General features: G+C 38.1%; 1 protein-coding gene across 1 annotated transcript in view; it reads right to left on the bottom strand.

Moving 5' to 3' along the window:
• Positions 1–13,026, bottom strand: part of Vps50 (vacuolar protein sorting 50) — a 56,245-nt gene that overhangs the window by 34,269 nt on the left and 8,950 nt on the right. Inside the window, exons 7-8 of the mRNA XM_071598305.1 lie at positions 5,562–5,718; positions 3,774–4,026 (exon numbers count right to left, since the gene is read on the bottom strand). Of these exons, the coding sequence (XP_071454406.1) occupies positions 3,774–4,026; positions 5,562–5,718 (410 nt within the window). The remainder of the gene's footprint in view (positions 1–3,773; positions 4,027–5,561; positions 5,719–13,026) is intronic.

The raw sequence follows: 13,026 nt of genomic DNA, 5'->3' as shown, positions 1-13,026 counted from the left end.
TTTTCAAATGCACCGTTATCAAAGTTTGCCAAGCCCTGTTCTGAAACCAATTTAAAAACTATTGTCCCCTCACTCAGAAACAAATCCAGTACTGGCCCTGATGAAATTCTTGGTAAAGTTGTTCGTCATTGTTTTGAATCCATAAAAGAACCCCTTTTATTTTTAATTAATGAATCTTAGATACAAGGGATTTTCCTATCTCAATTAAAAGAATCAAAAGTAGTGCCCATTTATAAAAACCATGGCTGTGTCAATGATTTGAACAACTACAGACCAATAGCCGTCCAAAATACATTTGCTAAAATACTTGAAAAAGCCATGTTTATGCAAATGGCATTTTATCTCGAAAAAAAAACTTCCTACTTTCAAATTCTCAGCATGGATTTAGATCTGAAAGGTCTACCACAACTGCCATATGTCAGGCAATCGACAGCATACTTAATTCATTAGATGCTAAACGCAAAGCTCTTGGAATGTTTTTTGACTTGTCAAAGGCTGTTGATAATGTAAACCACAATAGACTACTAATTAAACTCAATAGAATAGGAATTAGAGGAATTTCTATAAGTTTGGATGAAGTCCTACAATCATAATCACACTCAGAAAGTAATGTTATCAGTTGATAGGTCAAAATATTCATCTTAAGCATACCAAGTTAATAAAGACGTTCCACAAGGCTGAATCCTTGGACCACTCCTTTTGCTGATATACATCAATGACCTACCTAACTGCTTACAGAATTATGAAGGAACTATACCAGTGTTGTATGCTGACAGCACTTATGTAATAATATCAACACAAACATATCCCAATCTTGTAGAGAAATCAAAGTCTGTCACACTTGCACTAAACAAGTGGTGTACAAACAGCCTTCTAGACTTAACTGTAAATAAAAGTAAAATAGTACACTATACATGCAATAAGAACATGTCAGATGATCAGCTGGTAAAAATCAATGACCAATCAATTGAGCATGAGACAGAATGCAAATTTCTAGGTATTTCTCTATGTGCAAATATTTCTTGGGATACTCAAGTAAAAGCCTTTCAACACAAGCTCAGTTCAACTTGCTACTTATTAAGATCCTGTATGAAACTACAGGTAAAACTGTACCACTCAATTTGTACCATGGGGAAATTTATTCAAATATAACCTACAGTATAATATTATGGGGATCAACTGCCATTTCTCAAACCATCTTTAAAATGCAAAAGAAAGCTATTAGAATCATCACCAGGAAACCTCACAATGCTCCCTCAAGGCCTAATTTCCATGAATTAAATTTGCTACCACTCCTGTACATCTACATTGTCTTTTTAATTCTGCATATAAAAAATAATATTGGCAACTATTCTCTTGACTCTACCTATCATCATCATTACACTAGAGGAAGGCACAACATCCATTGTGGGAATATAAGAACTAAAACATTGAAATTAGGACCCACTGAAATGGGCATCAGATTATATAACAAACTACCCAGAAGTGTCAAGGATACAAAGGGAACTGCTGCATTCAGGCATAAATTAAAAAGATATATATCTACAGCGTAATATGTTCTACTCGGTTGACGAATATCTCAACAATATTCCCGACCAGTAAGTTCATACTTCTAGTTTCTAGCAATGGTCATGGTCTGATTCATGTTGGTGATCAATGATTTTTCTGACTTTGATATTGCATGTGCATGTTACAGCCAATGTTCATGGGGTTGTACCAAACATTTATGTAACTATGAGCATCATTTCTTTCTCTATGTATCTTAACTGAGCGTGTGTCTTTGCTCCTCTTTGACGTGCCTTATATCATGTACATACACCACTCACCTGGTATTTTTGTATTGTGATCTCTGGGCAAATAAAAAGTAACAATAATAATAATAATTAATACCACCAGCCATCATGGCATCACACGCCCATCTCCCCATTCTGAACCCAAACTGAAAATCACCTGAGCCCCAATCATTGCTCTCCTCCCTCTCCTCTTCTGGATAGTTCTGAGAACCATTTTAGTTGCACACAAAATTAAAACTTATTGCTCTTAAATCCTCACACCTATCTGCCTTTCCCTATTCCTTCCATGTTTTCCGGAACCTTTAGGTACTTCTGCGTAGATGTTATCTTCCCCTACAGCCGTAATTGATATCAGTTGCCTCAACACTTTTTCTATCTCACCATTAATTTTGCATTGACCCATGCAATCATTACCTACATGGGTTGTTCAATAACTCCTAAAAAAATCCAAGAGATAGTGCTTGTAGGCTTGCTATCAGTACGTCTCATCTGTCACTAGAGAGCTGTTAAAGTTTCAGCTATATCCATCAGGTGGTTTCATTTCCATAATAAATGGAAGCAAGAGACTTTAGTTTATTTAGAATATTGGAAAAAATGCAATTTGTGTGATGATTGAACATTGAAAAGCTTAGCACCGAAAGAGACCAAGGCCAAGTTAATTTGACTTCATGGCATATTTGCTCCTGTGTTTGTGACTGTTTACAATTGGATATGTGATCTTAAACAAGTCCTTGGATCCACGAATGATGAACATCATTCGAAGTGTCCAGTGGAAGTGACTTCTTCTGAAATCATTTACAAAGTTGATGATATGGTTTTGAGGATCGAAGAATCAAATTTTATGAAATAGTGAAAGTCACTGGCATATCACAGGATACATTGTTTTCAATTTTAACCAAAATAAAAATTTCCATTATCCAAAATAATTTGTTTTCCTATTTTTTCCAAAGGACTATTAAAAAAAACTCATGTTTATACAAAACTACACAAGCAAACAATGAGAAAATTGTTAAAGGCTTCATTCTTCTTACTGGAGTTTCCATCACCTGAATTGTTTGGGTGATGCCGGTTTTGCCCAAACAATTCACAAGATGGAAACTGAATTTCATGGAATCCTCAAAAAATGAGACAATTGATGATTGAAAGTCATGCAGTAAGTGAATGTGTTAACTCCACACGTTAAACAAGTGAAATTTTGACAACCAAAAATAAGCAAGCGATTGACTGGGCTCCAAACATGGATGAATTCATTGATTTCCAGTCAAGTGTTTTACTCAGTTCAGCTGTCAAGCCAGCCTCTAAAACTGGTTCTTTTATACCACGATCTCAACCCTCACCCATCAAGAATAAATTGGTTAATTAATGAGAATTTGCACACAAGTTTTGTGTAAAAAGTATTGGAAACAATTTTTTCCAGATAACTGTGAGAAATACTGAATTCAGACCATTGGTTTAGTGTGTGCATGACTGCAGATTGTATTGGCAATGATGAGACCACAATGCACACAATTTTCACCGAAAGATTTGCGCCAATCTTGTCCCAAAGGTCTTTATGGATGACAAAGAGCAGAGTCAAGAGTGACTGTTTGCCAAGGCCTCCTGCAACAGAATCGCGATGATACCCCAACCCCCTTAAAGTCCCGACACGGCACCAGTAGACTATTTCCTATTACCAAAAGTGAGATCCTCCCTCAAAGGGATGAAAGGAAGAACCCTCCCTTAAACAGCCATGGGCACGTGTAAGTGCCATCAAAGTAGCTGGCATGCATACCCTTAAGGACATTCCGCAAACCGCCTACCGGGGAGTCATGGGAAAGTCACTCCGGCAAAAGTGTGCCGACACTAAAGATATGCCTTTTGAAGACTTTCTAGGCATTGATAGAGCATTATCTGAAATGAATAAATTTTTCCAAAACTTTTCATGATACTTCTTGGACAAAAATCCATACCACTGAAAACCTTATCAAAGGAGAGACGTACCTGTGAATGATGTCAAGGACACGAAGAAAATCATCAAACTTGTACCAGGAAAGGTCAGAGGCCAGGAGGAACACGCATATCTTGGATTGCACTTCGTTCCAGATGCGGGTGAGTCCAGTGTTTAGCTTCTGCATCACATAGTCGTTGCCAAAGAGGTCACCACTGCTGTCCTCATCCTCCCCCTGCTCCACGCTCCCCCCTCCCTCTTCCCTTCTCCTCCTGTCCAATGCCCTCTCCCCATCACGGAGGCCTCCTGCAAAGAAGAACACATTGGGACCACCACATCAAAGCTGTCCAAGAGCAGAAGAAACAACATTGTCTCTCTGTCAAAACAGTGCTTGATACTGACAGTGCTCAGCAACAGATCAGATTAACGGTGCTTGATAAAAAACATGAAGATTAAAATACGCAATATTTTTTAATTCATCCATCTAAGGACATGACAGCCATACCAATAATATGAATGCACAACATAAAATGAACTAACAATTTTTGATTGAATAAATCTCCAATATTTTGAGGCTCTAATTACTGCTTTCCGACAAACACTGTTTCGATGAATGCGATAGCAACTTTTTCTTATAATAATGTTTACTTTTACACAGGAATGTAATTAGACTGAGTTCAGGACCCCCAAAAAAAATTAGTTGTGACAACTAAATAAATGCCATGGACTTGTTTAAGCACATTACTAAAATAGTTACGAGTGATAAGTTAGTTAAGAGTGACTGTTGCATGATACACTTAATAACTGTTCAAACTTAAGCAAAAGTGAAACTCATTCATACCATTCCGTGTAAAGTTGACAAATAAAAGAGCCATTTGTGGCATTGGCCTCGAAGACTTTGCTCAAACCTTCTGCACCATCATACTTATCCAAAACTGAGTCACATGAAATACTTTTCCGACCAGTTAGTGTTGGTACATTTGCTGAAAAACATTTTATCAAATTGTCCACTCAATATTGTCCAACTTAACTCCACTATTAAGCATTATAACATAAACAACAAACCTTTGTCTTTGACATGGTGAAATACTGTAAATGTTTGTTTTTCGATTAAAGATAAACAAAAATTTTAATGTGAATGAGTCTCTGCCAATGCCAAACAAATAGTTGGGCTAAATGCACATGGAAGAGCCGGACAGGGGAGCCACTCAAAATACTGTGTCAAACGATTTCATAAAAAAATCTAATGAACCAATTACCTGCTGTTTAAACAATAAATATTAATATTATTTTCATTTGAAGTATTTTTATTATATGTATCACTCTTTTATCGGTTGAAATTCTTTTATTGTGCGTAACAACAGGATCATTAGGGGCACACAATTTGATAAAATGTTCAGTTTTTCATTAAATGTACAAGACCAGTTTGGTCAGGAAACCAGGCCATGTGACTCAGTTTTCATTGAGTGTCAGAGTACAGACAGTGTGAACAAGAAGAAGAACAGAGATAAACCTAGGTGTGAATAATTATTTCCTCTCCAACCCACCTGCAATGAAAGAAAGACCATTCTTTCTGAATAGGGAACTTCCCTGGGTAAAATGAGAGAAATATCAATTTTTCAACGACATATGTTACTTTCCTGAGTTAATCTAAAGAAAATGATTCCCTTCGTTTTAAAAGTTGCAAGGTTTATTATTGACCTTAGGCATTCCTAAGATAACGACTTCCCCATGTCTACATCTGATGCTATCCTTCTACTAGGCATTCAACCATGATGGTCCCTCCCAGAGTGAGACAGGGCCACCACAATAGATGTGCCACAGGTCAATTTGCCACATACCATGAACATCCACTCGCTCTCGGCTGCCCTCCTCACTGGTGGAAGTTTTGGTCCTGCCACAATGCCAGTTCACTACTTGATGGTAACTCCGCACGATTCCCCACAGTGACTTGCAGAGGTCACTCAAGCACGGCAGGAACTCATTGTGAGGGACATTCTGGAGTTGAGGTCAATGGAAACACCCAGCAACATGAAATATGCAAAGAGGAAAACATACTCCCCTCTGAACATACATACATACCAACACAAAGACGACATGCAGTAAGATGGTTTTGTAACAGAGACAATTAGATGCACAGCGAACCCAAAATTATCCATCAGCTAATGGCTGCACAACGAAGCACTGGTGATCAAAAAGCATGGTTAACCATAATTACTGGAACATATGATCCTGACATAAATGGATATATATATATAATATATAGTTTGACGTTAAGAAGGCCTCAAAGAGACCGAAAGCTTAAACTTTCTAAAACAAATCCATAAACCCATACACGAAACCATAAACACAGTAATCAAGCTGAAGGTGGGTTTGGTAGGTGATGGTAAAGTTCACCCAGTACTAAGGCCGACGGCATGTGAAATTCACACATTGGGGTAAGGGGGCCAGTTCCTTTCCCTGTGCCGGTTATGGTTTCCCAGGAAGATCTGGTACCCAAAAAATCACATAGCTTGGGTGGAGCTAAAGGTTGCCTGGAGGTCTACCCTGGGAATTGAACCCGGGACCCTCTGGTCAGCAGTCCAACTCTCTACCCTAAATATATATATATATATACATATATATATATATATATATATATAATATATACATATACGTGTATATATATATATATATATATATTATATATATATATATATATATATATTATATAACCATATATATATATTATATATATATATATATATATATATATCCGGGTTCAATTCCCAGGCTATATATATAAAACTTGGACAGCAACAAACAATATAAGAACGCATAAAAGGATCACTCACACATTATTTCATGATCAATTCCACGGAATTCAGGTCCGTCTTCATCGGAAGAAATAGAAGTAATGACTGCTAAGTCATTGCACTGACTTCACTGAGCAGTCATTACTTCTATTCACGAACATTGGTTAAATGCGAGTGAACTAGACTCTCTTCATGTGCTTGGGTATGTCATCGCTAGTGCCTTTTGCCGGACTGTTCACAAAAATGGTGGTGTTTTAATCCTACTGTCTGAATGTTTTTCCCATATTCCCATTGGTTACCCGTACGAATTTCTCAATGAAGAACAATCATTTGAATGCTGTGTTTCCTGCTTCAAAATGGATACTACTGTTTTTTATGTACTGTCTATTTATCGTTCGCCGAAGAGTGACTTTTGCGTTTTCCTGACCAAACTGACGAAACTCTTGGAAATAATCCATTGGTCAATCCATGAGCCTTGCATAATAATTACAGGTGACTTTAATTGTAATTTTACGGCCGATTCTAAAGCTAAAAAGGAATTCATGGATTTACTGACGTCATTCAACATCAATGCTACCAACAGTGAACCTACTAGAGTGAGTGCTAGTTCGCAAACAGTTTTAGATAATGTACTAACTAATATCGACCTTGATCTAGTACAAACAAATACCATTAATGCCCACATATCTGATCACTACCCACTTCTTTCTACAATTGCTGTGTCTACATCCAAAGAAAGTAAAAAATACTACAGGAGGTATTTCTCTGATCAGAATATGATCGCCTTTTGTGACTTATTAAATTCCCATGACTGGTCCGATTTGTTTTCCTTGAAGTCCTTTGACCTTAGCTTTGAATACTTCTATTCCACCGATCTACATTACTTTGAAATCTGCTTTCCCCGTGTCCTGAAGCATGCAAAAAACAAAAGCTCTTCTGTTAACTACAAAAGTCAGTGGGTCTCTGATGAAATTCGTTGGCTTTCAAAGAAAATGAAAGACGCCGCAGTGTATTACAAAAGTAAATCAAATCCAGCAGATCGCCAAGAATACTCAGTACTCAAGAAAAGTTATCGCCAAACCTTACAGCGTGCCAAAAAATCTTTCAACAACCTTAGACTTACCAATGCAGACAATAAATCTAGAGAGATTTGGAAAATTATTAACGAATCCAAGGGTCGACATCATGTACAAGATCTTCAACTGCAGGACTCCGCTGGTAATGCTATATCAGATTACTCTAAAATGGCCTCCATCCTGAATGACTTCTCTCTATCCCATCAAAATCCCACAGTTTCAGTCAATCCAGCAAATTATTCTCATATTCCTAACTCATGCCATTCATTATATATATTCCCATGTTCAGCCAGGGAACTGACCAACGTAATCAATAAATTCCCTAACAAATTTAGTCCTGGATTAGATGACATCCCAGGGATAGTCATAAAAAGGTCGTTTAATGCTATTAAGGATCAGCTGCTGTTCTTAATTAATGAATCCTTAAAAACTGGAATTTTCCCGAGCCCTCTTAAATCAGCAAAAATTGTGCCAATATACAAAGGGAAAGGTTGCAAAATGGCAATGAATTCTTATAGACCAATATCCCTGTTAAACCAGCTGGGGAAAATATTTGAAATAGTTTTTTATCAACGTCTTGTATCATATCTTGAGACATATAAGCTATTATCCACATCTCAACATGGATTTAGGAAAACAAGGTCCACTACAACAGCCACATATCACATGGTGAATCAAATACTTTCAGGATTGGATAATAGAACTGAAACTCTAGGATTATTTTTCGATTTCAGTAAAGCTTTTGACTTCGTCAATCATCAGTTACTCCTATATAAACTGAAATGCTATGGTATAAGAGGCACGCCCTACAAATGGATTGAATCTTATCTAAGTGAACGGCATCAGTATGTTGAGCTCTCAAGTAATGGCTCCAAATTTGTTTCCCCTGGTAGAGAAGTAACACTGGGTGTTCCCCAGGGTTCTGTACTTGGTCCTATTTTATTTTTAATCTATATCAATGATCTCCCAGACAATCTTAAGCTCATTAAGGGGATAGACCCAATACTGTATGCTGATGATACAAATATCATTGTATCAGCCTCCTCAGTAAACAGCTTGACAGAAAGAGCAGCCGAAGTAGCTCAGTTTTTCAATTCATGGTGTCTTCATAACTTTCTAAAGCCCAATTTAAATAAGTCCAGCCTGATTTATTTTTCGAATAAAAAGAAAGTTTCATCTGCAATCTCAGTAGATGTAGAAGGTGTGAGCATTCCCTAAAATTCCAGTACCCAATTCCTGGGAGTAATCCTACAGAAAAACATGTCTTGGGAGGAACATATTTTCAAATTACGCAGCAAGTTAAGCTCCCTATGCTTCCTTATTAGAAATATTAGGTATTCTGTAAATTTAGAGGTCCTTCTATCCATTTACTATGGTGAATTTTACTCTCGTGTTACTTTCAGTATCCTCTTCTGGGGTTCCTCTCCCCATGCGGGCATAATCTTCAAAATCCAAAAGAGGATTATACGCATTATGAGCAATGCTCCTTGCGATGCACCATGTAAACCTCTCTTCAAAAGACTTTGTTTATTACCAGTACCTTGCATATATATATTTAATGTCATCTTACATGCAAAGGGTAATATTTCCCATTATAAGTCCAACCACAATTACCATAGTCACTACACAAGGACCTGCAATGACCTGCACCAACCATTTGTCAGGACACACAATACTGCCCATGGGCCCAAAGCAATGGGCTTAAGGTTATTCAATAAACTTCCCCATGAAATCAAATATGAAACAAAAGTACCTGTTTTCAAGAAAAAGCTGTTTAACCTTTTAAAAAATAATATGTTCTATTCTGTAAATGAATACCTTGAATTGTCGCAATGCATCAATTCCGGCTTAAACAATTGATATGTAATTATACTAGTGTATTGGTATGTATATATATATATATATATATATATATATATTTATATATGGTATCTCTTCTATTGTGAAATTGTGAAAATTATATTTGACGTGTCCTATATTTGTGTATGTATGAATATGCAACAAATCTCCGGACAAATAAATGTATTATTATTATTATTATTATTTCTTCCGCTGAAGACGGAGCTGAATTCCATCCAAATGATCAAGAAATAACGTGTGAGTGATCTAGTGATCTTTTTATGCCACATACCGCTGCCCGTAAATACCCCCTTCATCCACTTTTCCTGCCTCAATAGGATTTCTCCCAACAACACCCTCTCTTCACCCACCATACCTAGCACTTCCTCATTTGTTTTCTTCTTGGTCCATTTCACCTTCTCTATTCTTCTCCACACCCACATTTCAAAAGTCTTCAGTCTACGTCTATCCTCCTATTTTAATGCCCACGTTTCCGTACATAGCTACGCTCCATATCAAACCAAGTGTTGGTGTCTAAACCAAGTGTTGGTGATGACTAACCCCTGTCTCCTGCAGAACTCAACTGCTTTCTCCCTGCGGTCATTCCTCGTGCCTAAACCATAGTCCCCCACCTCATCACCATCTCTTTCTTCGCCTACTGCCGCATTCCTATCCCCCATCACTATCAAATGTTTCCCTGCAGGAACACATGTGATTATGTCCTCCGATTGATTGTATATCCTATCGACCTCTTTCACCGCATGTTTGCTCGGCGGCATGTATACCTGAATAACAACCAAGTTTGTCGGTTCTGCTTGTATCTCTACTAGTAATATTCTATCCGTTACCTGTTCTATGTTGACTATGCTTCATCCTACCTCTTTATTTAATACTATGGCAACCCCTCATTGGCTCTCGTCCTGCCGCTGTTTATTATTTAATAGTTATCACTCCAGTAATCCCCGCTATCTTTCCATCTCACCTCGCATAAACCTAAAACATCTATATTTCCCCTTTCCATCTCTCGCTTAACATTCTCCAATTTCCCTGTCCTCATCATTGTCCTAACATTCCACGTTCCTATTCTAACTAATTTGGTCTTCTTCTCCTGCGTCTTCTTTCCTGCTGCTGCTGGTTTTCCCTTGCAAGGGTGTCGTGGGATGATGACCGTGGAAGTCTTGCCTCCGCAGCTGCCGGGCATGTCACACGGCCGGTTGGGCTGAGCCCCGTAGTTGCCAGGACTCAAAATCTCTTTAGTGAGCATCATATTTACGAGGGTCATCCGGAAAGTAGTACCCGTTCGTGAAATAAAGACACAAAAGTAAATATTAACAAACATAAAAAATTTTATTTGAAAGAGGATACTTTAAACTACTTCTCAACATAATCTCCAAGCAAATTAAGGCATTTGTCATAACGTGTGACAAGTTTCTGTATTCCTGCTGCATAGTCCTTCGCCGCCAGCTCATTGAGATACGCGAGGGACCCATCTTGCACAAATTTTTGCATAATGCAGATGGTGTTTAACAATTTCATGAACAATTGTTCGAGAAACATTGGGAAAATGCTCACAGATGTCATCAATTGTGACGCGCCGATCGTTCCTCACGAATTCGTCAACTGAGCTCACCAGTTGGTCTGTAATGACAGACGGTCTCCCCGAACGCTCATCGTCGTGTGTGTTCCCCCTCCCCATGTTGAAGTTGCGACACCACCGCCGAACAGACGACTCGTCCATTACATTGTCTCCATACACCTCCTTTAATTGGCGATGAATATCACATGGGCGAACGTTTCTTGCATTGAGGAATTTAATCACTGCCCTCACTTCACAACTGGCGGCGTTCTCAATTTTTTTAAACATTGTAAACAATCACAGAAACAACACAGGCAATGCTAGCGTCACGCAACTTGGCTCAGAGAAGGCAGACAAGCCACTGAAGCTATCTGACCTCGTCCAGCGGCTACTCGCGTCGTCAGCACTTCATGCGGCACGAACGGGTACTACTTTCCGGATGACCCTCGTATATAATTTTCCACGATCTTGAGAAATTGTTTAAAAAGGTCAACTGTTACCGGGGTGGGGGCTGATGGAATAGTCGAGAGAATCGAATTTCCTAAATATCAATTCAACCCCAAAGTAGCTGGGTCATATATCCAGATCAGGTTTTCACTTCTGCCAGAAGTACACGAGACTGCCACTTTTTTTTATTTGTCCGCATTACCAGGCCAAAAAGAGTTAGAGAATGACAGAGGGGTTCAAAGAATTCTTTAAGAATTTTCAGTGTTAGTAAAATTCAAATTTACAATTCTCTGGGCCAGACAATGCAAATGTGGATGAGACATAAGTACAACTTTATGCAAACAAAGTTCATGAACTAAGTACCTAAAATTAATTCACTAAATGGTCGTTTGGTATTGAGAACTTTATGTCATACTGGTAAAATACTTTGCTATGGCAATGAGTACATTGCCAGAGTTAGACTCTCCAGACACAGATAGTATTGGGGCATGTGAGAGCTGGCATAAGGGTATACCATTTAGAATTTCCCTCGTGCAATCTTGGGTGAGGATTGCCTTTTGTTTATTGTGAGACCAGAGGACATAGGACTCCTGCTGTGAGTGGAGGAAAGGAAAATAGGAGTCAGAGGACGAAAGACAATAAGACCAACTGCTGGACATGGAAGCGGTGAAGTTAATGCAACATCTCCTAGATCCGTGAAGGGCAACTGATCATTGGCTTCAGGCTTTGGTTGATAATTGCGATCCTGCCATTATTTCCCACACACCACATCGAGATTTGAACTCCTTGTGTCATAATCATTTTCCCTATTAATTTTAATTTATTCCCCATAAGTCAATCATTAGGCAAATTTTTGAGACACCAGTCAATTCTGGGAGCATTGAGACCCTGAGTAGGATATAGCCCAAGGATAGGATGTAGACCAAGAAAATTACAAATGACAGGAAGGACAAATGAAACAAAGGATCACTAATTAAGATTAATATTCCTCATATGAGACCAATCAAAATAATGCGGTGAATGTTGTAGATGACTTATTTGGTGCACAGTACATAAAACTATGTATTTGCTATTGCCTTAAAAGAAAATATGGAGTTCTCAGGGCCAGTGAATGCAAGGGAAACAAAAATGGGGAAGGTACGAAGAGTTCACAAAGATGTTTTAATTAAACCATCAAATAATATTGACAGCTTTTGATTTTGTGGAATTATAAACTTTTAAGGAAATCCATGCATAACTCGTGTTGACATAGCACCAGAACACGCCTCTATACTCCTGCTTCTCAAAATACACTGGATGAATGTAACGATCTCAAATCTACGCGTGAATGTTGAGGGGGGATGTTACTTCCACGTACCACATGGAGTGCTTCCGAAAGTCATTTTGTTTTTGGTCTACGGGCATGTGTGCATTAGTTTTCAGCCTACCCTCATATATACTCAATGGAGAAGGCTTCCATTAAATTTTTAATATGTTACTTTATTTTTAGTCAAATTAACATCTGCAATAATTTTGCTGTTAATCAGTGAATAGCAAATACATCAATGTCTCTTCTCCTGATTTTGCAATGATT

This window comes from Hetaerina americana, unplaced genomic scaffold, assembly GCF_022747635.1.
Source record: "Hetaerina americana unplaced genomic scaffold, ioHetAmer1.1.p SCAF_97, whole genome shotgun sequence".
Taxonomy (NCBI): Eukaryota; Metazoa; Arthropoda; class Insecta; order Odonata; family Calopterygidae; genus Hetaerina; species Hetaerina americana.
This window is presented reverse-complemented; position numbering and strand designations above follow the sequence as displayed.